Raw genomic sequence first — 22216 nt, forward strand, 5'->3', positions numbered from 1 at the left:
TATTAATGAATAATAAATAACTATGCCCTTTAGGTTTATCTGAATAAAATGCACATAATGTTCAGTGAAGATTACCCACACATAAAACCTTACTTTGATTTTCATTTTTTAATCTTATGTATTAAGAAATTTTTGAAAGGTGGAGAAGGAAAAGGAGAAAGAAGAGGAGAAAAATAAAATAGCTGCAATGAAAAATTTCTACTTAATGTGCATTCTGGTATGCATCAGTATTTTGTTTTTCAACAAGTCAACCCCATCTGATCTTGTTTCATATAAGCTTAAAAGAGGTGTATTTATAGCCTCCTGAATATTTATGTTCAATTAAAGACATAACACGGAGTATGTTGTCTCTGCCACAGAGTATACAATGACAGAAAATCTTTAAAAACTAAACATTAGAAATAACTGTATCAGTATTCTAACCTTGTCCTTCACATATAGTCACCCTCAATCCACCTTCCTGACAGCAGAAAAAAAGTTACTTAAATTATTCGTACATTGTCATTTTTTTTTTTTTAGTTTCTATTTTCTTCTTGCATTGTGAGGGCTTAGGTTCAGTCTCCCACATCACACACACACACACACACACACACACACACACGCATGCACACACGTGCACACAGACACACATATACACACACAAACACATGTGGAAAAATACAATAATGTACTAATTGCATTTTTTAAACTGGAAAAATACAATATACACGTCCATCTGCTATGGTTGGCTTCCTTATGTAAAGAATTGTTCCTATAATATATATATATATATATATATATATATATATATATATATACACAATATACACGTATATTATAATATTACTTATGTTATAAATACTTTTATTGACATATTTTTCCCTATTAAAGCTGGGTAATGATAGAGTGCCTTAGATTAGACTACATGAAATGAGTGACACTTCCCTACAAGGTTAAATTAATGAATATATGTGAAGTACTCAAATCAGCACTTGTTGTCTATTACAAACTAAAAAAGATAAATGCAAATCCATTAAGTGTTTTTACAGAATACCTCGAATCTTTTTTATATCATTTAAACAATACTTGCCATTTTGCATTGTTGTGTTATCTGAGCCCAGATTTATTTATACAGATGTTAACACAATATAAAAAGCCATAATTTGATAACATAATTCACATTTTCTTTGCATGAACTATCAAAATAGTTACAATAATTTTATTGTGAGAAATAAAATTAGAACAAAAGATCACTCTCAATTCTACCTTTCTAATGCATTTATTGTATTCATAATTTTTATTATTCTCTCTTGTGTATATTTTCCATAATTTTAAATATCAATACTTGTAGAATCTTATGTTTTGCTACTCAAATTATTAAGATGATTCAAAATTCCTACATAGCATGATTCGTATCTTAAGAACCATCTTCCAGTTGAGTATGGTGGTGCACACTTGTAATCCCAGCATTCTGGGAGACTGAGGTAGGAAGACAGAATTTTCCAGTCAGCCTGGGCAACTAAGAACTACTAAAACAATGTCTCAAAATAAAAGGTAAAAATGCTTGCATACTCAGCTCAGTTAGAAGGTCCAGGATTAAATTACCACACCAAAATTTAAAAAAATAAATAAATAAATTCAATCACATTGATACACCTTTATTATTGAACATTCAGATTATTTCAAATATTTCAAGATATGTATCTGGCTGGAAAGAAAAAAAAAAGACTGTGACAAGTTATTTTACTTAAATATTTGTTGAGGTAAATTACCTCAGGGGATTACTGGTTTAAAAGATATTTGATTACTGGTTTATGAGATATATATTCATCTATGCATTACTATGAAATTTCTTTACTTAACAAATTCCTTGTTATATTATTAATAAAATAACAATATGCACTCATTGATTATTTTCTATGTCCCAGATACTCTTTGGAGGGTTTCTCCATGCATTATTTCACTCAATTCTTTTAAGAACCCTATGAAGCAAGTTCTATTTTTATTAACCCCATTTTATACTTTAGGAAATTAAAATTTAGAGAGATTGTCCTACATTATGCAGGTCTTAAATCACAGAGCTAGATCTTTAAAATTCCGTGACTCCTGTACTTGAGCTATTTACTTTTCTGTATATATTAGCTTCATATATATATATGAATATACATGTATTTTTTCAAATATTATATATTTAGAGACTATTATTATAATTGATGCAATAATTTACATGTGTTACTTGTGTGTGGAAATAACGACTTGAAAAATATCTAAGCAATAAACATGTTAATCTCTATTAATGCAATGTAAATTGAACAAATGTTTAATTGAATAGTATTATATGTGCATAATTTATAATTATTAAAAAATGATTGATCTGTTAATTTACCAACAGAAAATAAAAAGCAATTATTAAAACTAATTTTATAATGAATACTTGAATTTCTGTTTCCCTAAAATCATCAAAAAGGAAATTTCTAAATCTTTGGTGTTAGAAACTTTAAATTAAGCATTATAAAAAAAGCATGCAAATCATGTGTCTATATTCTTGTGGAAGAGCATATAAAATGCATTATATCCTTAACATTTTACAATTAAGATGATCATAGATTTTATGAAGTAGAGGAGAAAGAACACTTCTGAGAGCAGAAAGAGCTAATGGTAATAAGAAAAAAAATTATTCTAGGAAAACTGAGCATATGGTCATCCTATTTAAATTATAGTTCCATTACTTTTTAACTAACTAAAATCAACAGAGGAACTCCAGAATGGATTTCAAGAAAGGAGTGTGGAATCCTAGGCACAAAAGAAAAATTGATAATTAAGACTCTGGATTGTCATCTAATTTTATTACTTATTACTATTTTAAACTGCAGTTTCTTCAAACATTGAAAGAGAAATAAAAAGGCAGAAGTAATACTTTCCATCTCTTAGTGATGATGTATAGAATAAATGAGAAACTGAACATACTGTTCAGTATTTACTGAGAAGTTGTTCTACAAATCCTACCCAGATCATGCTTAGGGCACACAATATTCTAATTTCTAATTGAAATAAAATTATACAAAGTTATAAAATACAGAAATGCATTTCTGCATATAATTTGACTGGTTTTCTCAAAATATATGTGGTATATATAAAATATATGTTACAGATTTTTATAATGACTGTAATAATTTACCTAAGGAAATAGAGCCAATTTGCCTGAAGTTACAAGGAAAATTTTTTAAAAAATAATTTTAACTATAAAAGTCTATTAATGGGAATTATGTACTTTAAAATTACTGTAAAAAGCAATTTGCAAAAAGTACTGTATTTAAGAATTAGAGTGAAATTCCCCAGATATTAATAGACCTGAGAATTTTGGCTTCTAACCTGAATTAATTTTTTGAAGTTTATGGGAAAAAAGTTCTTCCATTAGTGGATCAAAACTAAGATCGATTTCTACAATTATTCATAATTGAAATTATTCTGTAAAAAACACAACAGGCTGCCACTGTATGAAGTGCCCAGATAAACTTGCGTTTAAGTAGCTAATCGCCCTTTATTAGCTAGGAACTCACCAGCATCCCTTTTCAAAATATTAGCATTCTTCCATATGGAGCTGGGTTAGCTTTCAAACTCTCTTAACAGAAGCATTGAAAGGAAACAGGAGGAATATTATAAAGGCAGACCAGGATTAAATCCCGAGGCAAGGACTCAGCAGCAAAGTTCTGGAAGGATGCTAGACTTTTTGCAAATGAATATAGTCCCATGGTTAACTGTAAGGTATTTAATTCCTGTGTCAACATCACCAAGGCTAAAACTAAGAAAGCTATGTCTTAAAGAATTCACTTGACTTATAACAATGTGCATATAAAGAACCATAAGGAGGATTTTTGTCTCCTTCAATCATGTTTTTAAAATGAACTCTTACTCTTAATATGTAATTCTATTCCAAGGCAGATTATTCTAGACAGTTACTGTATTACTTAATTTTAGATATGTTAGTATAGTTCCCAAGTGACAATAATTTTGGTACTCCAATGCTATTTTAGTTCTGAAAGCCAAAAGAATTAATTTTAAAGTACCAAATTCAACAACATTATTTTGCTCATTTGGAAGAATCGAAGAATTTTTTCATGGTACATGTATCTGTTCATTGTGGTTAAAGGTATCTTTCTTACTCTCTATTTAAATATATGGAACTCAGACATTTCCTCATGGCTTTTGCTTAAATGTAGAAATCATTTAAGATAAGAACACCTTCTACAGCTAAAATATAAGACTGTGTTTAAAACTGGTAAATAATAGATATGTTAAATCCACTACCTCCTTTCAGGTAAGTGTTGATAAGGGTTAGGCAGTAAGAATACCTTTCAGTCAGATGAATAGTGCCCTAGGAATATCAGCCTGCCTACTAGTAGTGTTGGATTGTCCAACTTTTATTCGCCACGTATCTGAACCTTCAGGATTTTCTACTAGAGTACAAACAGCGTACTAACACTGAGGAATGCAGAAAGAAGATAGTGGTAGACAGGTTTCATTCCTTTAGGAGATCGAAAAGGATGCTGTGTCATCTACCAACTGGCACCTGAATCTACAGCAACTGCACTTCTTTGGCTCAGAGTCCTCTTACAGTGTCAGCTGGCGTATAGATAACCAAGTGGTGAGCCATAAGTGCTTTAAATGCTTAGGGACCCTTGAAATATTTAAATGAAGTATTTAAGTTTCCAAAGGAAAATGTGATTTTTAAATTTCACATAGCTACACTAAAAGAGCAAAAAGAGACAGTGGAAATTAATTTTAGTGCCATGTAAATGTAACAAATATATCTAAAATAATTTCAGCTTGCAGCAAATGTTTAAAAATTGCTGATTATATGTGCTAAATTTCTTTTTTGCACTATGCCTTCAAATTCAGTGTGTAATTTACACTTAGAGCACTTCTCACTTTAGAGTAGCCAGTTTTCAAAATCTAAACAGCCATATATAACCGAATACAACGTCATAGATCGAAACATTTTTAAAGTCAGTACTCCTTTAAATATTCCAGTATAATGAGAATGGGCAAGAAAAGTGATTTATATGTAAATATGCTATGTGTGAAACATTTAAGTTCAGCAGTGAAAAAGAATATTTGAGGCTTTATGATGTTAACTAGTGCAATACTGTTGCTAAAAGCCCAAATCAGAATGTCTTAGATTTGAAATTAAACCAAGACAAATACTAGTTAAGTAACTGCAAGCAAACTATGCTTCAAAGACTCAAGTAATAGACCTGATAAGGATACCTACCTTATTAAATATATTAGCATATGCAAAGCACATGGAAAATGTCTATTATAGTGAGTTTATAATGAAAATTTAGTTATAGCCACTATTGTTAGTCCTAACTAAGAATTACAAATACTGAAATTAAGGAGTTGTTTGAGTAGCATGGCAAATATACAAACCCATTTTGAGGGCTGTATTATGCTTTAAAAATTACGTTTAATGTGACATAGTAGTATAACTTTACTGGACACTCAGGACATACATGACAAAATAGCTGCCCATTTTGGAGATCCATGGTATACTGTTTTTTGGTTTGTTCATTTGTTTTTTGGCTTTGTTTTGTTTTTTGTACTGGCAATCAAACTTACAACTCTGGGCTTACGAGACAGGCACTTGAGCTGCTGAGCTAAACCCCTAGCTGCTACACTGTTTTAAAGAGAAAATATTGACTAATACTTTGAGCACATAATGCTACATCAGAGAAAATCCAGTTTTACAAAATAAAGGAAAAAAATTTCCTAATCAATTTTATATTGCTGTTTCAAAACAAATAGGAAATACCTGACTGATATACGGCCACTATTCACAACTTTACTTTGACCTGCCTTCACAAAAATGTGGTCCTCAGTAACGTGACTTATCAGAAGAACACAAATAATATTTACTCCAGAAAATAATGACATCTTCTGCAGAAGATACACAGAAATTTACTAAGTAAAATTTTATGATTTTTAATCAAAATTGGATTTTTTTCTAAAAGATAATCTGAAAGTTTGTAAATATATTTGTTTGCATTCTGCCTGTCAGTAGAGCTCTTGTTAACAGTGTTCTTAACCTTTAGTTTTCTACTAGTAAAATGACCACACACTCTGGGCTTACCAACAGGGGCATCACATCTCAGTCATTTCAGTCATCCCGGGTAACATGGACCTGTCTGCTCTCCACCCTTAAAAGCCTATAAACTCCAAATGTAATCACTGCCTTCCATAAGCAGATATGATAAACAGAACAAATTAAATTTTATTAACAGATATTATTACCACCAACATTTATTGCATACTACTAACAGCAATCATTAAATCGCGTGACTTTGTTCAAGATCTAACGAATTCGACAGCTGGTACAAAGCAGAATAATCTGTTCACATAATTACTACTACTTAAAATGCCTGATATTCAGAGAAAAAAACGCAAAGTAAAATTTTAGCAGCTCATCTTACTTACGTTCACAAGTATCTCCTTTTTGTTGGTAGCCTGCTTTGCAGATGCACTTTCCAATGGGCACTAACCATTCTCCTTCTGCACTGCAGTGCATCCGGGGGGAGTTCTCCGCCTCTTCCTCAGCACTGCTGACACAAGTCCCTCGTACCTCAACTAAAGAGGAAAATTCTGAACCAGTCACTGTATCTGGAAAGATAGCTAAGTTCTCAATAATGGACCAGCACTTCTTGTAATATACCTTGACAGAAACCAAAGCAATGCAAGCCCCTACATCCTGAAAGGCAAGATAGAATCCCTTTTTGGACAAAGGTCCAATCTCTCTCACCTCAGTGTTAAGCTTCATTTTTCTTTCACCAAGGTCACCTTGGGTAAAACTTTCATCAGCAGCAATGGTGTCTATTTTTACGTAGAGGTTTTCTCTTATATTCCTGCCAGTGTCGTAGTCCGTTTCATAATAATACAAATTAAAGGTTTCTTTGCAAGTTCCCAGTACTCCAGGAAGACTATTACAATCCCTCAGGGTGAATTTCAATTCTACAAAAATCCTTTGTGCATTGCCTTTCGAAATCCAGTTAGTCCGCAGCCAGTTGTTCTGGTTGGGCTCCATAACCTGGCACACCTGATAGGTTCGTATCGGAGTGTAATTCTCATCCAAGCCACTGATTTCTTCCCACTGTAAAATTTTTAAACACTCAATCAGTTATTTAGTAACATACAACATTTTGCTTTATAAAATAGCTGAACAATCTTTAGAGCACAAATGTGGATATTTGAAAGTTATGTTAACTCCTATTCTGCAAACACCATAAGCTACAAGAAAAGGTATAAACCCTAGATCAGCTTCATGTTGGTAGTAGAATATCATTTACGTCATTTGCACTGTTTGACTATTTCACTTCAGTTAATATGTTTACTACTATATTAAAACTTCATGTACATGTTTTTATGTCCATATGACCAGTGAGATTATTATTTTTATAGTCTAAGATCACAATTATTTATATTACCACTTAAACCATAATGCATGGCAGAAGTTCTGATACCTCAGTTGACAGTCTGAAGTGTCCCAGATACAAACTTAGGAGATTACTTAAAAACATGTAGAAGAAAATTTCAAGAATATTGCATGTTTTTCAGAGCTATTTATTTCTTTTAATATTACATTGAATATTGTACACAGTTCCACATAAATATAAATAAATAGATTTGAAAGTGGGATTCATCTTTAGAAATGACTTGTTTACACTGAGAACCAATGCACATGTCACACCAGGAATCTAATTGGATTGTATTTAGTAATAAGCTTCCTGAGAAGAAATAACAGTTGTTTAAAAATGTCCATTCATTCATATTTTGTATGAATATTTTGTATGAATGTCCATTCATACAATGTGTAATATAACCCAACTCATACTCAAAAAATAGTTTAGAAATAATTTCAAAGATTACTATGTGTAATAACTTGTGAGTAAATAAATTCATTTTATCTAACATCCTCAAAATGCTAAAATAATAGTAATTTATTTCTTACTATTCCTACAAAATTTTCTACTGAACATTTATTACACTATGGTAAGTTTCATTTACTTGTATTCATTTCTCTAATAAGAAATGCCAACCAGAAAAAAATTATTCAAATCTGAAGCCACATAACATATAATATGTTTACTATTGTTTCAAAAAACAGATGGAAAACTAAGATAATGTGGTAAAACATTCTATTTGTAAAATCAGATTAAGGTACCAATTGATTTAAACGATCTTTATAGTATTAAAATAGCTACATATAAAACTGGTACTGAAAAACTATGAGAATCGGTTCAGGAATTTCTTATGTGATGATTATATGACATTTTTTACAATTTTATTATACCAGCTTAATAATCATCAAACATCATCAAAAAGCACCAGCTAAGACCTAATTTTCACTTTCTCCTTAGCACAGATTTTCTTTCTGACTAGTAAACAGAGTGCACTTTTTTTTTTCTTTTCATTTAGCAGTTTATAGTCTATTTAAGTAGTATTTAGCCACAAATATTCAAATCTATCCATTTGGACAGGTATATTTGGTCTCTGAACTATACTGAAATTAATAAACGAAGTAAAACTAGTAATGATATTCACCACAAAAGGAAAAGCTCCAAAGATAAATTTAATCTTTGTGACAATTCCTCAATTTGAAGAAACAAATGCTAATTATTTTGACAAGCTATATCTCAAATGTTCCTCTATACAACTTGAAAATTATTTTATTTATGAAGCATCTATTTTACTGTGATAGCCATAAATAGTTTAATTTTTATTTAAAAATTGTATTCTTGAGGGGAAATTTTCAAGAAAACTACAACAGAAGTAGCAAATAGGGAAAATACATAAATACATTTAATGTCACTTTTGTTTTATTTTCTCACTTTATAGGACTGTGATAATTTCCAAAAAAATGACACTATTGGGAAAAGTATCTTAATTCAGACACTGTATTTTACAGCATGCTAGTGAAAATATTTTCCCCAAACTTCTGTATTTGTAACAAAGTTTTCTATTAGCTGTTTAGTCACACATGAAGAAATCTTTGTCATTTATGGAAAATGTTATTGGATCATTTTCTAACACCATCTGTTGATTCCTAACAGATACATAGGATTAACTGTTAGATCAGGATTCTCTGGACTCATTAAATGCCCATTGGAGTCCAAGATAACACTGACAGTCATAATTTATCATTCTGTGGATTCTATGGATGAAATACACAATCATATATCAGTTTACTCCTCTTCAAAGAAAAAAAAACCTACCTTCTATCTCTATTTGTTTTAATTGATGGATGGTAGAAAAATGGGTTACATCTGTCATTGGCAAGACAGGTGTTTCATTTTTTATCACGAATGTCTCTTTATAATGTACATTATTTAAGTTATAGAAACTACTTCATGTTCAAGGAAAGTATTACAGTCATATGTCAAACTAAGTCTATTTTTCAATTTAATCTGTTAAATGTCACTTTTCACAATTTATTGTGACAAATGCAGATAACTACAGTAAGAAGCAGTAGCTCAAAAATTAATTTAATGAAGTCTGAATGTTTAATCAGATTGTTGACATTTTGCATCATTAAACTGACTTTTAATTCACAATATACTGACTTTATGATGCTTTTGTACTCTAAAATCCCTTTCAGAGTTCAATTCTTCTGTCTGCAAAATGTTACAAGTTTTATATTCTTACTTACATATCATGTTCTTTTCACCCCAGACTTCCCCACATGCAAATAAATTTAAGTAAATATGGGATATGTTCTCCTTCCTCACAACCCTTGCCCTTAATATGGAACAACACCCACCACCACAGAAAACTCTTCTGTCTCACAATTCAACATAAGACCTAAAACATGGATATTGAAGTAAATTTAAGTTAGCTATCTCTCTGTCTATCTCTGTCTTTCTGAATATATAAAAAATAACACTCAACAGTTTTTAGAATTCACATAGTTGGTTAGATTTTTACTGGGCAAACTTCACTCAGATTCATTATAGCAGGTTTCTACTCTAATGTGGGCATATTCTGCTATCGCTTCTGATTAATAACAGCAAGTAACATATCATACAAACTTAGATATTATAAATAATATTTCTCAGAAAACCATTACCATACAGTTGAACAAGTTACATTATTAGTTAAACTACAGTGTATATCCTAAATGATATTAAAACCATTTTTAAAGAAAACAGATTACATACTGTTACAAAGAATTACACACAACCTACCTAGTGATTGTACCACAGAAGTATAAAGCAACTAAACAGATTTTAAGTGAGTTTTTGAAAGAAATGTTCTTTGTAATTAGTTAGCATTTATAGCCTACATCTTTAATATGTCATTCATAATAAGAACTCAAAAGACTACAGGTACAGGAATATTTTTCCATTTCCCCAAACTCTAACTACTTCTTTTGTACTCAGAACTAAATATCTTATAACACAACAAAATCCTGAACAACAGATCTGGAACAAAAAGTATAAATGTAAGAATGTGAACAATTACTGAGGGGGAGGGTTTTTTTCTTACTTTGAAAAATAAACAGTCAGATATTTTATGAGGAACAATACATACCCCATTGGGTGGAGAGGAAATCCATTCCAATTCTGTCTGTTGTGCTTTAGAATCCAGCAGTAGTACTAGAAAAGAAAGTTGTAGTTTTAAATGTTACATGAAAAACTTAAACATGTCTGAAAATATTTTAAAGATGAATCTAATTTGTACACAATTATCACTTGATGACTTAAAACATACAGTTATATCCATAAAAGAATGGTGTCATGAATAACCACCTTATTCAAATATATTCCAATTTCTGAAGGAGAAAAGATATTAGATAATGTCAGCATTATTTTTGTGATAATTTAAACAAAATATTAAAATCAATTTTTAACTGCAAGAATACTATGAAGTGAGAGCAAAAATTGATAGGTGATGTTGATTGTACAGTAATTATGTGTTATACTTTTGTAAACTATGCAGCTCTCCAAAATTTGTCAAATTTAGCAGCAATATTAGTCACTAATTTGTCATATTCTGCCAACACTATTTTCTGTTGCCTGTTGAGAATTGGAAATTATTTTTTAAAAACTTTCTGTACATATTTTTTCTTATGTCAAAGTGAATACAGAAATGTTAAAAACTATGTCAAGCAACATTAACATGAGACACCAAATTGTCTATTATCCACAAGATAAATTTTCTTAAACATTAGCTTTCAATTTTTTATTTCTAAACATTTTATTGTGTTCGCTAATTCTCAACTTGTTATATTTTAAACTTCTAAAATAATTTTATTCCACTTTATGTTGTCAAAAATCATGCAATAAATTTAAATATTTATGCAAAGTATCTGAGATATGATTCCTATGACAATGAATTAGTATGTCAGAAAAGAAAACATCACACTTCCAATGTGATGTATTTTATTGCTTTTTTTGAGCAATGATTCTCCTAAAGATTCTTTTGATCAAACTGGTTTCAAAGTTAAGCAAATTTTTGCACTTTCACAATATTTATCTAAATGTTATGGCATCTTAACAAATGCATGAGTTTGTACAGAAATAAACATATGTTTTAGGTGTGTAAGTATGCTTAAAGTCGACCACAGAAAAGGGTTAAAGTTTTGGCTTAAAATACGTATTTACTTGAGCTCTTAAATACTGAATGGTTCTCAGTTCCTGAGGAGAGAGGATGTACATAATTTGAGAGGTAATGAAAATGGGTTACGCTAAGAAAACAAAGGTACAGCAGATTATGTGTTGGACTCCTCCACATTAATCAAAGTTATTTCCTGTGAGAATACATGGATATAGACATCAGTTTCTGTTTTGGTATTTTACACTTAAATTATCCAGAAGACTGTCTTAATCACAGGCATCTGACTCCTTTTCAATTACAAAATACAAACGCTTATACCATGCCAAATAGTATTTTCATTTGGAACACCTTTAGACCAGTTAATTTAAGCGTAATTTTTAAGTCCATTGCATTTGTGTCCTCAACAAGAGATAAAGCACAGGGAAACTGGATTCCAAGTACTGTTCTTTTGATTGTTTTGTATTTATTAAGTGACAACAGACAACGGAATTTTAAATCCAGGTCACATCTGAGCGCAATAAATTTACGATTATCATTCACTGCTCTTCCCTCACCCCTCTGCTAAGCCGGCCAGGGACAGCCAGAGACCAAAACAGGGAGATGATGTCAAAGAAGGAAACTAACAAATTAAGACAAAACAGCCGCGGCCAGGGTCTTTCATCACAAGCAGCTCTCAAATAATCAGTGCCTCGCTCTCCAGAGGAGCCTCGCAAGCGCGCGCTCCGCCTTCCCGCCGGGAGCCCGGCGTCCCCGGAGCTGCTCAGCCGGGCAGCAGCCCCGGACGCGGGGTCACCGGCCTGGGGCGCGCGGGCGGGCGCGCGGGCGCAGAGAGCGCAGGGCGCGTGGGCAGCGGCGGGCGTCCCCGGGGTGGGGCGGGGCCGGGCCGGGCCGGGGCGGGGCGGGGGCCGGCGGACGGGGCGGCGGCGCGGAGCAGCAGTGACGCTTCCGCCCGACCTGGTCACTCCGGGGAATCCGCGGCGCCCTCGCTGCAGGAGGCGCCGGGAGCGCGAGAGCAGCTTTCGGGGGGCGTCCGCTCTGCCGGCGCGGCGGCGGCTGCGTTTACCCGGCGGAAAGCAGCAGCTGCACTGAGCCTGCCAGCGCCAACTCTGACTTTGCAGTAGGGGGAGCGCACCTCCCCTAGCGCGCGAGGGACGCGGCGGAGGGGGCTCCTTTCTGGGCCTCCTGACACATCGCCACCTGGTCCTGCGGGGCACCTGCGGGAGGCGCACTCGGCGCTGGCCCCTGGGGCCGCGACTGGGTTCCTTCGCGTCCATAGCACGAGCCCTAGATCGCCGCTGCGCGCTGGGCACCAACAAGCCAGGCGCGCCGGCTGCCCTCCCTCCAGGGCACCTTTCACCGCACCCCACTTCTGCGTTTAAAGAACTCGGACTCGTGCAGTCAGAATCTTCTCCTGTAGCTCGCACTGGGAGGCGAGTGCTGCGGGAACCTCTCCCCCTAGTGTGCAGTTATTTATAGCTCAAACTCCTGCCCCAGTCTGCGTGTGCTCGTGCACTCCGCTTCGCCGCGGCGGCGCAAACTTTTCCTTGGGTCCCGCTATTCCCGAGTAATCAGGGCGGGGAGGCAGAGCTGTTTCTAATCGCCAGTGTCAGGAGGGTCAAATGTGTTTCTTCGGTGTGTGCGTATCGGTATGCGTTTTTAGCAGAGATTTGTCCATCTGCAAACACGTAGCCCTCAGCTCAGAAGCATGGCTCGCTCAGAATGGGTTCAGCGTCAACGCAGATTGCAGACGTGCAAACTGGAGTCAGAGATCAGGCTGCTCGAAAGAGCAGAACATAGGATTGGGTGGCAGAGTGCAAGGAGAGAATGGAGAAAGGCAACACCAAATCAAGTTTCCAGGAATAGATGAAGCGAGGATCCATGCCTACGTCCCTCCTTCATTACCACCATGACCATTACCAAATCTAACAAATTCTCCACTGTACACCTCATTAAACAGAATTACTTGTACTCTGCTTTCAAAAGACAGGAAAATTAACGTAGATATAAAGCCTGTAGGGTGGGGGCGGGGCGGGTTGTGACACTGCTCAAAAGCAAGACACTTCATTGACAGGATTTATTTTTCCCCAGCTCCAACTACAGGCACCAAAAGGTATTTTACCTTTTGTCAGTGGTTCAAAGGAGACGTAGGAAAAACAATAATAACCATGCACGGACGTATGTAACTGGCCAAATGAATCCTGCTCTCTGCAACCAGGACCAGCCCTCAGAGTGTAGGTCTTTGGGAACGTTTGACCACTCCGACTCCTCAACTACGGGTTGCGAGCCCAGTGATTGGAGACTTCTCACCCTTAGGCGACATCTCATTACAAACCGCCCGGCCCCAGCCCACCCTCTGCCTCCTTCCCCCGGCGGAGCTCGCGGGCGGCTGCTGCCCGGGACTGCCGGCTCCGCGCGCAGAGCGGGAACCCCCCGGGGCGCGGGCTGCACCTCGGCGGCGTTATTGTTCCGCGCCGGCGGCCGAGCGCCCGCCAGGCCCGCGCCGCCCCTCCGACCGACGCAGTGAGCACTTCATTAGTAACCAGGGCTCCGAGCCCACACAAGTCTCGGCCCCCGGGGGCGAATCCGGCTCCCGCCGCTCGCTGGAGGGCCGGCGGGCAGGCGAGCGCGGCAGTCCCCGGTCTCCGACCAACTCTGGCCGCCGCTCCCGAGGGAGGCGAGCACGAGAGGAGGCAGAGAGGCTCGGCTCCCAGAGGAGCCGTGGCCGCCCGCGCCGCCTCCGGCCAGCGCCGAGCAGCGCCGACCCGGCCCTCCGGACCGCCGGCGCTCGGAACGCGCTCGCTCCCGCCGGGCGCACGGCCCCGGGCGCAGGTTGCGGAGGCGCGGGCTGCCGGTCCGGGAGCGGGAGGGGGCGGGGAGCCGGCGGGGGAGGGTCGGCCGGTGCCGGAGGCGCGGCCAGGGGCGCCGCGGACTAGCCGGCTCGTGCAGGTAGACAGCTAAATAAACAGTCAGAACAAACTTTGCCTTCTCATCGCCTTACCTTCCTTTGCAGCCTGCGCCTCCCCGGTGTGTGCAAAGCGGAGCAGCCAGATGTAGCATAAAATAATCCATGAAGGGTACCGAGTTTGAAAAACCATGGTGCATGAGGTGTTTTTTTTTTTTTTTTTCTTTCTTTTTTTTTAGGTTTAAATTCTCTTGAGTCGCAGCGTTTTCAATGCTGTTTGCTCCGAAGTGGGTTTCTATTATTATTATTGCGCTCCTTGCATCAATTTCCCTTCTGAGTCCCAGGCCGGCTGCTCCACGTTTCGCTGTTTTATGTTTCTTACCCCCTCCTGTTCGCTCGCACCGTGTTTGCTGCCTGCAAGTCTCCGACTGCAGACCGGCCGCTTGCTCCACACTCCAATAATATCAATTAGGGGGCGGGGCGGGGCTCCAAGCCCAGTGCCTCTGCCACTCAGGTTGAGTGGCAGGCACCTCCGGCCTGCCAGACGGTGATTCCCAGGCCCGGGAGGCGGGTCCCGGGGAAGCGGCCGCCCCAGCCTCGGGGGCGGGGCTGGGAGCGGGAGCCAATGAGCGCGGGCCGGAGTCAGGTTGCGGGTCCAGGATTCCCCCCAGGTTCGCAGCCGCCGGCTCGGCTGAAGCACCGAGCGGGAGGCCGGGCACGCCGGCGAGGGCGTGCGGATGGGCTCGCTCTGCTTTTCCCAGCAGCAGCTTTTGTGAGGCGGAATGAATCCGGGAGTAATGCTTGCAACTTGCATTCCCGTTCATAGCTGTGCTCCTGGCTGTGTTTTAGAAACCTGCCGCGAAGCACGCCGGCTCGGCTACCAAACGCGGAACCGGGACGGTGAAATGAGTTGCGCCTGTAAAGTATTTTACTTTTTTGTTGCCACTGTCTCCGGGTTGTCGCTTAACTCTGTTTTGGCCTCTTTAGAAAAGTTTCCACTTTTTTTTTTTTTTTCTTTCCCAAAGAAAGTCATCTTTGGACATTGTTCTATACAACCCCAGAAATATTAAGAGTGACCAAAAGTATTATTTTTAAACACTGTTTTCAGGAGTTTGCAACAATCTTTGGCTAAAGAAACAGAAAAAAGGCAGGGCACAAAGGAAGTCTTTTGTTTAATGCTCTCCTGCACCTCGTCCTAGCCTTGCAGAACAGTTTGTTCACTGAGCTGGGAAGTTAGGAGGGAACCTTCTTCACCAGGTTCTGTATTGATTTTCTAGTGTGTTTATCTTTTCCTGGGTGTTTTCTTGGATTGCCCTCTTTCATTCATTTCCCATTTCGCTGCATAAATTACTCAATTTTGAAGAAAGCCTAAACTATTAAATTCATAAAACAAGACCTTTCCTTTTTCAAAATATTTACTATTTTCAGGAGTCCATGATTATTCTTCAAAAGAAATTGAAAATAAAGATGGAACCAACATTTCCATTGAATTCACCCAACCTAGACAGAAAGAATAACTGCATAGAGAAAGATATTTTTTGTTAGGCAGTTTTGGACATTTTGCATTCGAGAGGTGGGTAATATAGGAGAAATAACTTAAAACCGTAATTGCCAAATAATCTATTTCAAAGGTCACTCAGAGTGACTGGGTCACATGTTTAAGATGAACATCTTTTTTTCTTCTTATTCTATACTTTTTCCTTTAAAAAAATCTGTCATTCATAATTTGCCTTTATTTCTAGTAGACGCAAAATGTGTCTTTCCTAAGACTTCAGACTGTTCTCATCTGACCTATCTAGAAATATAAAGTAAATTGAGTTCTTTCTGGTATTTATAATAAAGACTTCTCAGACATGACAAAGCCCGATATTTTTATTTTATGGTAAATGACTATTTACTTAACGTAATTACACGGAAGAAAGAAATTAAATTTCTCCTCTAACCCCTTTGATTTCATAGTTTTCTGGCCAATATGCCTATAAAATATTTTAGAAACTAATCTAACAGCATCTAATTGCTCTTTAAAGAGAGAATAGAAAATGTAAACTGCTTAATAGATTAATCTTGAAAAGAACAGAACAATACATGCAGAGCACACTTGTTTAGAGAAAAAGAAGCATTATTTACTAAATAGCTATAAGGATAAAACATATGCTAAATCATTAGACTTAAAAATATAAATTTCTACATACAAGCATTAAAACTCACTACACCACAAACACACATATTAAAGGACTTTTAGTAGTCAAAATAAAGTCTCCAGGATTTTAACATTTTCCCTTGGGGCTCATCTCCACTTCCTAGAATGACACCAATTTTGCCTTTAAAGTTTAAAATATTCCTTTCATCTATTGACTGACTGATAGTCAGTGATGTGAATACAAATACTTTTTCATGAAAATCAGGAAACCAAAGATGTTACATCCGGCTCTTCTCTGATGGGTGTAGGTAGTATATAGAGTCCCTTTTTTGTGTCCATCTCTGTCAGACACTGGGGCATGTACATACTAACTTTTGTTTTTGGAGGCAAAAAGCTTCATGTTAACTGTACATGTGCTATGCTGCTGACAGTTGTCCCTGCAGTACTGCACAATTAATACTCAGTTTTAGACTTACCATTTTCTTTGATCTTGTACTTAGTGAAGTCCTTGCATTTAAATAAAAATAGACGACAGTTACGAAGAATTCATTCCTTCTATATACAGCATGTTTTAATATATAAATTCACATTAGACTACATTTTACAAACAGTGAAGCAGATAAACTTAGGTCTGCACAATCACTGAAATGAAAAGATTGGCAGCACCAACCTTTCACATTTTAAAATAACAAAATAATGAATTTGCTCACATCATTCTTAAGCTAATTCATTTTACTTTGATATCTATGATTACACATACTATTTCTAGAAAAAAAAATTTAAATATAAATATGTAAAATGAACTTAAAAAGAACTCTTTTCCTGAGCAATATGAAATGTGTAAATCACTACATATGCCCCAAAGAAGGAATTCTGAAAACTATTTTTTTAGTTTTTATGTTTTGTTTGTATTGCACAGTTGATAGAGTATTCTACTTGCCATTACCAAATTTTAAATAAGTAGGAAAAGGTACTAAAACTTAACATTTCTACTTATAAAACTTTCAAAACATCTGTGACAAAAGTATAGTGGAAAGATGAAAAATGCCTGCTTGTCTTTATGTGCAAGGAAGACACACCCAGCTTTTATTCCCTTGATGTTACTGTACCTATATAATCACACTCAATTGTACATACATAAAAATAAATGTGCAAATTCATCCCAAATGAATTTGCACCAAGATTTACTTCTGGGAAATATCTTCTGATTTGAAGAGATAAATAGTTATTTAGGAGTAAACTATAATAACTTCAAGAGTAAATTCTATGAATTTTCAATAAAACTCTGGTGTGGGTATATGTATATGTGCATGTTGGTATATATGTGTGTGTGTGTGAGTGTGTGCATCTACTAATGGAACCCTACAAGCCTTAAGAGGCTAAAGAAATAACTGGAGAATTCAGCATGTTACAAATCCAAGGCTGTGTCACACTAAATGGTTAAAAACAATAACCATAACAAAATCAAAGAGCTGATTCTGAACCTACTATTTAGGCATTTACTGTCTAACTGCATTTATAGCTGGTCAATATGAAAATGTAAGTTCATCATAGAAAAAGTGTAATATAAACTGAATTAGAAAAGGTACTGTATAGAAAAAACCTACTGTAAAAATAAAAGAAACTTTATGTCTCAGTTAATAGATGTTACAGAAAACTGGATTTTCTACTTGTGATTTCTGTTAAAATGTAAACATTTCCATTGTGTAGGAAAACCATTTAAATATTTATATTAGCATGATTTATGTACTGTCTATAAAATATTTATTGTCAGTCATATGTAAAATTGTACACAGGAAAAACTCAAAAAAGACATAATAATTCACTTATTTTCCTCAGCTTTGGGTTTTTTGACAGTGCATAAAATGAGAGGTCAAGAATCGAATCAAAAGATATGACTGTATTTTGTTCCTTTTGGAAATTTCACTGGCTTTTATAAGGTTTGATATTGGGCAAAGTTCAGAATTATAGAATTAAATAACTCTTCAACTGCAGTTATTGAGTTACTAAGACAGCAAATAAAATATAATTTATATTTAAATTGTAAGCATTTACTTGAATATTTCTCCTTCATGAAAATATTCTAATCATATAAAATATTAAAAAACATTAAATCAAATAACCTTCATTACAGTATTATTAAGAGAACCAAATATGTACAGGAAAATGTAGCATATGATATTTGAAATAATTTTAAGAATTTTTTAAGATTTGATTTTACCTGAAAAGTTCTTTCTTTCCAAAACTTACCCTCATTTTGCCATAATCATCAATACTAGTGAAAGGACATGGCTTAAAATATGCAAATTTCTTCTTCATGCTTTCATGTTTTCTCAACATGCAATATTTTAGCTTTCTTTCCATCCAGTGGATTTTTAGATGTCAAGATCTGTGATTAGGCAGTGACCACCAGGGGGCACCGGGACCTCTAGGTGATCTGGCCAATCATGCCCTCATTGAATAAGAATGAGCTCATTATGAAATTATATGGGTGTATATTTATACACACATATATTATGCATATGATATGTATCTAAGTGATATGTTTGTTTCTTATCCTCTCTATGCCTATTCACTAAAGCCTTTGCAAGAAAAAATATATATGTATAAATAAAACTACTTCATTTTACAGAAGCCAAATTAATCCAGTACTTCCAAGGGCACCTCTGTTGGTAGAATATATTTCAAAAAAACTTTCTCCAGTTGTTTAGGTAAACATCTAAAGAGCTCTGAAACTCCAATTAGACTCCAGAAAATCTCTTTCTTAATCTCTGCCTAAGTACCCTAAATTCTTTCACCTTGGACATGGAGCCAGGCTGGAGTAGAGTTTACACGGGAACTGAGTTTTTCAGCTGATCTAGAGTTCTTAGGACTCTTCCAACTCCCTACTTTGAAAAAGTATTTTAGAGTATACTTTACATCCTAACCTGCTATGGTTGATATTGCAAAAAAGTGTCAAAATTCATCTAGGAGAGTCCTAAGAACAGGTCTAAACAACAGACCTATTTTCTCAGACCTTTCTGAAGAAAGAATGTTATGGCCAGGGATTTAGCTCAGTGGTTCAAACACCTGTCTGCTAAGAGAGAAGTCCTGAGTTTGGTCCCCGGTAACCAACATGCCCCCCACCAAGAAAAAAGTTATGGGGAAATACATAAAAGGTGTCCCCTCAGTGTGAGGTTGTAATACTCTTGGAGCTATCTCCACAGAGCAGTCTATACACTGCAGAAAATGGTCCATATAATCCTCTTTACTTGCCCTGCAGTTGTTCCCTATAAAGAAAGAAAGGAGGCAAATTTGCATAAGAAACAAGGACCTTCTTAGGAGGAGAGGACTCCACCCCAACCTACTGTAGTATCAACAACAAGAGAAGCTCCACAAGACTGGGTTGAGATAGAAAGTGACCCCTAGTACCTAAAAGTAATGCTGATGGTGAGGCAAAGTCAATTCTGAATTTAAGACTTGTTGGAAGAAAGCATGTGCCTAAGACTCAAAGCCCTGTGAAACCTGGCAACCCAGCTGTTGTGTGTGAGCCTGTTATGTATATAAGAACTAAGGAGCTGAGCTTCTGAACGGAAATGTGGAGGGCCATATAGCCGGGAGGGATCTACAGAGCAAGATGTCACTACGGTACTATAGGTGAAGGCGATTTTCAAACATTATCAGTACAGCAGTGATGAAAATGGAATCTGTAGTAGCCTGAGCATTATAATAATGTGGATGTAATCTGGTCCCTTTGGACTATGTTCCCAAGCATTCTTGGACAATTAAGGAGAAGAAAAAAATCTCACAAGGGAGGTGCTAGACTTTCTCTACCTTTTCACAAAAAAAGAGTAATTGCATGTTTTCTAATGAGTCAAACTGATTATAAATTCATAATGTTAAAAAAATATAATATTCTAAAACAGAGAATACTGACCAAAACGTCAATTCAAAATAGGGCTTCAAGTGTTTATTGTAGGAGTAAACACAGAGGAATGAAGGATAACCCAGTATGGAAACAGACTCAACTCCCATCAAGTTGCCTTTGTAATTCTTATTTTCTTTTAGAAACAGGAAACAGATCATATACTTGCAGGAAATAAATAACCAATCAGTTTTCCTCGGCGTTGTTTGATTCTGACCGGATCGACAGTGATAAATAATACCTACATAATCACGCTACTGACCATAAACTGTAAACTGGTTTAATGCACAATCAGGATTTTGTCATTTGGCTTGCCTAAAATTGTTTTCCTCTCTCGCCCTCAGGCCACAGAGAAAATCTCATGACAATTCTTACTGTCTCTGATTCTAAGAGGTTATTATTTTTGCTCATTTTCATAGTAGCCTTGTTGCAGATAAAGCTAAAGAATTAATGTGGCATATTCTCTAGTTGATTTTAGATTGAAGAAATGACTCAGGTCAGTCTTAGTTTAATTAAGTATTTTAATATCTGCTTGTCACTGGTATAAGTCTTTTAATGGGCAGGTTGTAGAGGCTAAGTCTGTAAAACTTAAAAGCCATGACAAACCTGGCAGAAAGTTGCCTCATTTAAGGATACATTATGACTGTAAAAAACATTATTGACCGCACAAATACGGTGTAAGGAGAAATTATCTTGCATTCCAATAAAGAACAATGCCTCATAGGATAATTTTTTCAGATATCAACTAGAATTTAATTTTTCTGTGCGATCATATTTCTGTCTTTAACAATCTATACTATATTTGCATAGACTTGAATTTAGCTTTTGAGAAGAGCAATTATTTTCCAGGTTTGAACAGCGCATGTTTTCAGATGCATTTTGGAAAGTTCACTGCGTCACAATTATTAGATCAATGGCAGTGACATCTGTTTTACATAACTAACTGATATGATTGAGTTATACTAGTCCTCAAAGCTACAAAACACTAGAGAAGGAAACTGAACGATAAGACACACTTAGAACCAGTGTCTGGGTTCTGCCTATTCAAATATTTCAAAATGTGATTGTTTAAAAACATTCTATATTGAGCCATTTTAGTTTTTAATTATTTGATATAAAATTTTACTTTTAAATCAGATGAAGTATGTTTTATATAAGGTTTGCTATTGAACATATATTGCATAAAGGTAATTAAAGTTACTGTTGAAATCTGAATATTGTAGTGCTTATTTTGTATGGGTATAAAATTGTAACATCTTACTTTTTTATATTTTATAGATTTCATGAAATATATTCTCTGGTAATACATCCAATTCAAAATATAAATTGTTTCAAGATTCACTATGATAACATGCTCATCTCAAATTTAAAAGTAAGTTTTATCATGTCATAATTATTTACTTGACAATGGCTGTTAGGAATCACAAAGATAGATGTAGAAATACCCACTTACTCCTAATTGACTCACAGATCTCACATAGTTCTCTCTACCCTGTGGAAACCTAATAGTCTCTATCTTACTCCTACCTAAAATAAATTTAGACTTTGGAGGGTAGCATTCCAAGAAGCATGAATTACATACTCAAAAAACCATTGTTGCTTTTCTTTCTTTTTCTTTCTTTCTTTCTTTCTTTCTTTCTTTCTTTCTTATGCAACAGGGTCTCACTATACAGGGTCTTTCAAG

General features: G+C 36.1%; 1 protein-coding gene across 7 annotated transcripts in view; it reads right to left on the reverse strand.

Moving 5' to 3' along the window:
• Positions 1 to 14760, reverse strand: part of Epha7 (EPH receptor A7) — a 157397-nt gene extending 142637 nt beyond the window's left edge. For all 7 annotated transcript variants that reach the window (XM_063233254.1, XM_063233253.1, XM_063233252.1 and 4 more), the window contains exons 1-3: positions 14585 to 14760; positions 10561 to 10625; positions 6454 to 7123 (exon numbers count right to left, since the gene is read on the reverse strand). In XM_063233254.1, coding sequence (XP_063089324.1) covers positions 6454 to 7123; positions 10561 to 10625; positions 14585 to 14681 — 832 coding nt within the window. In that variant the 5' untranslated portion in view covers positions 14682 to 14760. The remainder of the gene's footprint in view (positions 1 to 6453; positions 7124 to 10560; positions 10626 to 14584) is intronic.
• Between the last annotated feature and the right edge of the window lie 7456 nt (positions 14761 to 22216).

Source organism: Cavia porcellus, unplaced genomic scaffold, assembly GCF_034190915.1.
Source record: "Cavia porcellus strain 051 isolate PalLab524CR breed Dunkin Hartley unplaced genomic scaffold, mCavPor4.1 scaffold_22, whole genome shotgun sequence".
Classification (NCBI taxonomy): domain Eukaryota; kingdom Metazoa; phylum Chordata; class Mammalia; order Rodentia; family Caviidae; genus Cavia; species Cavia porcellus.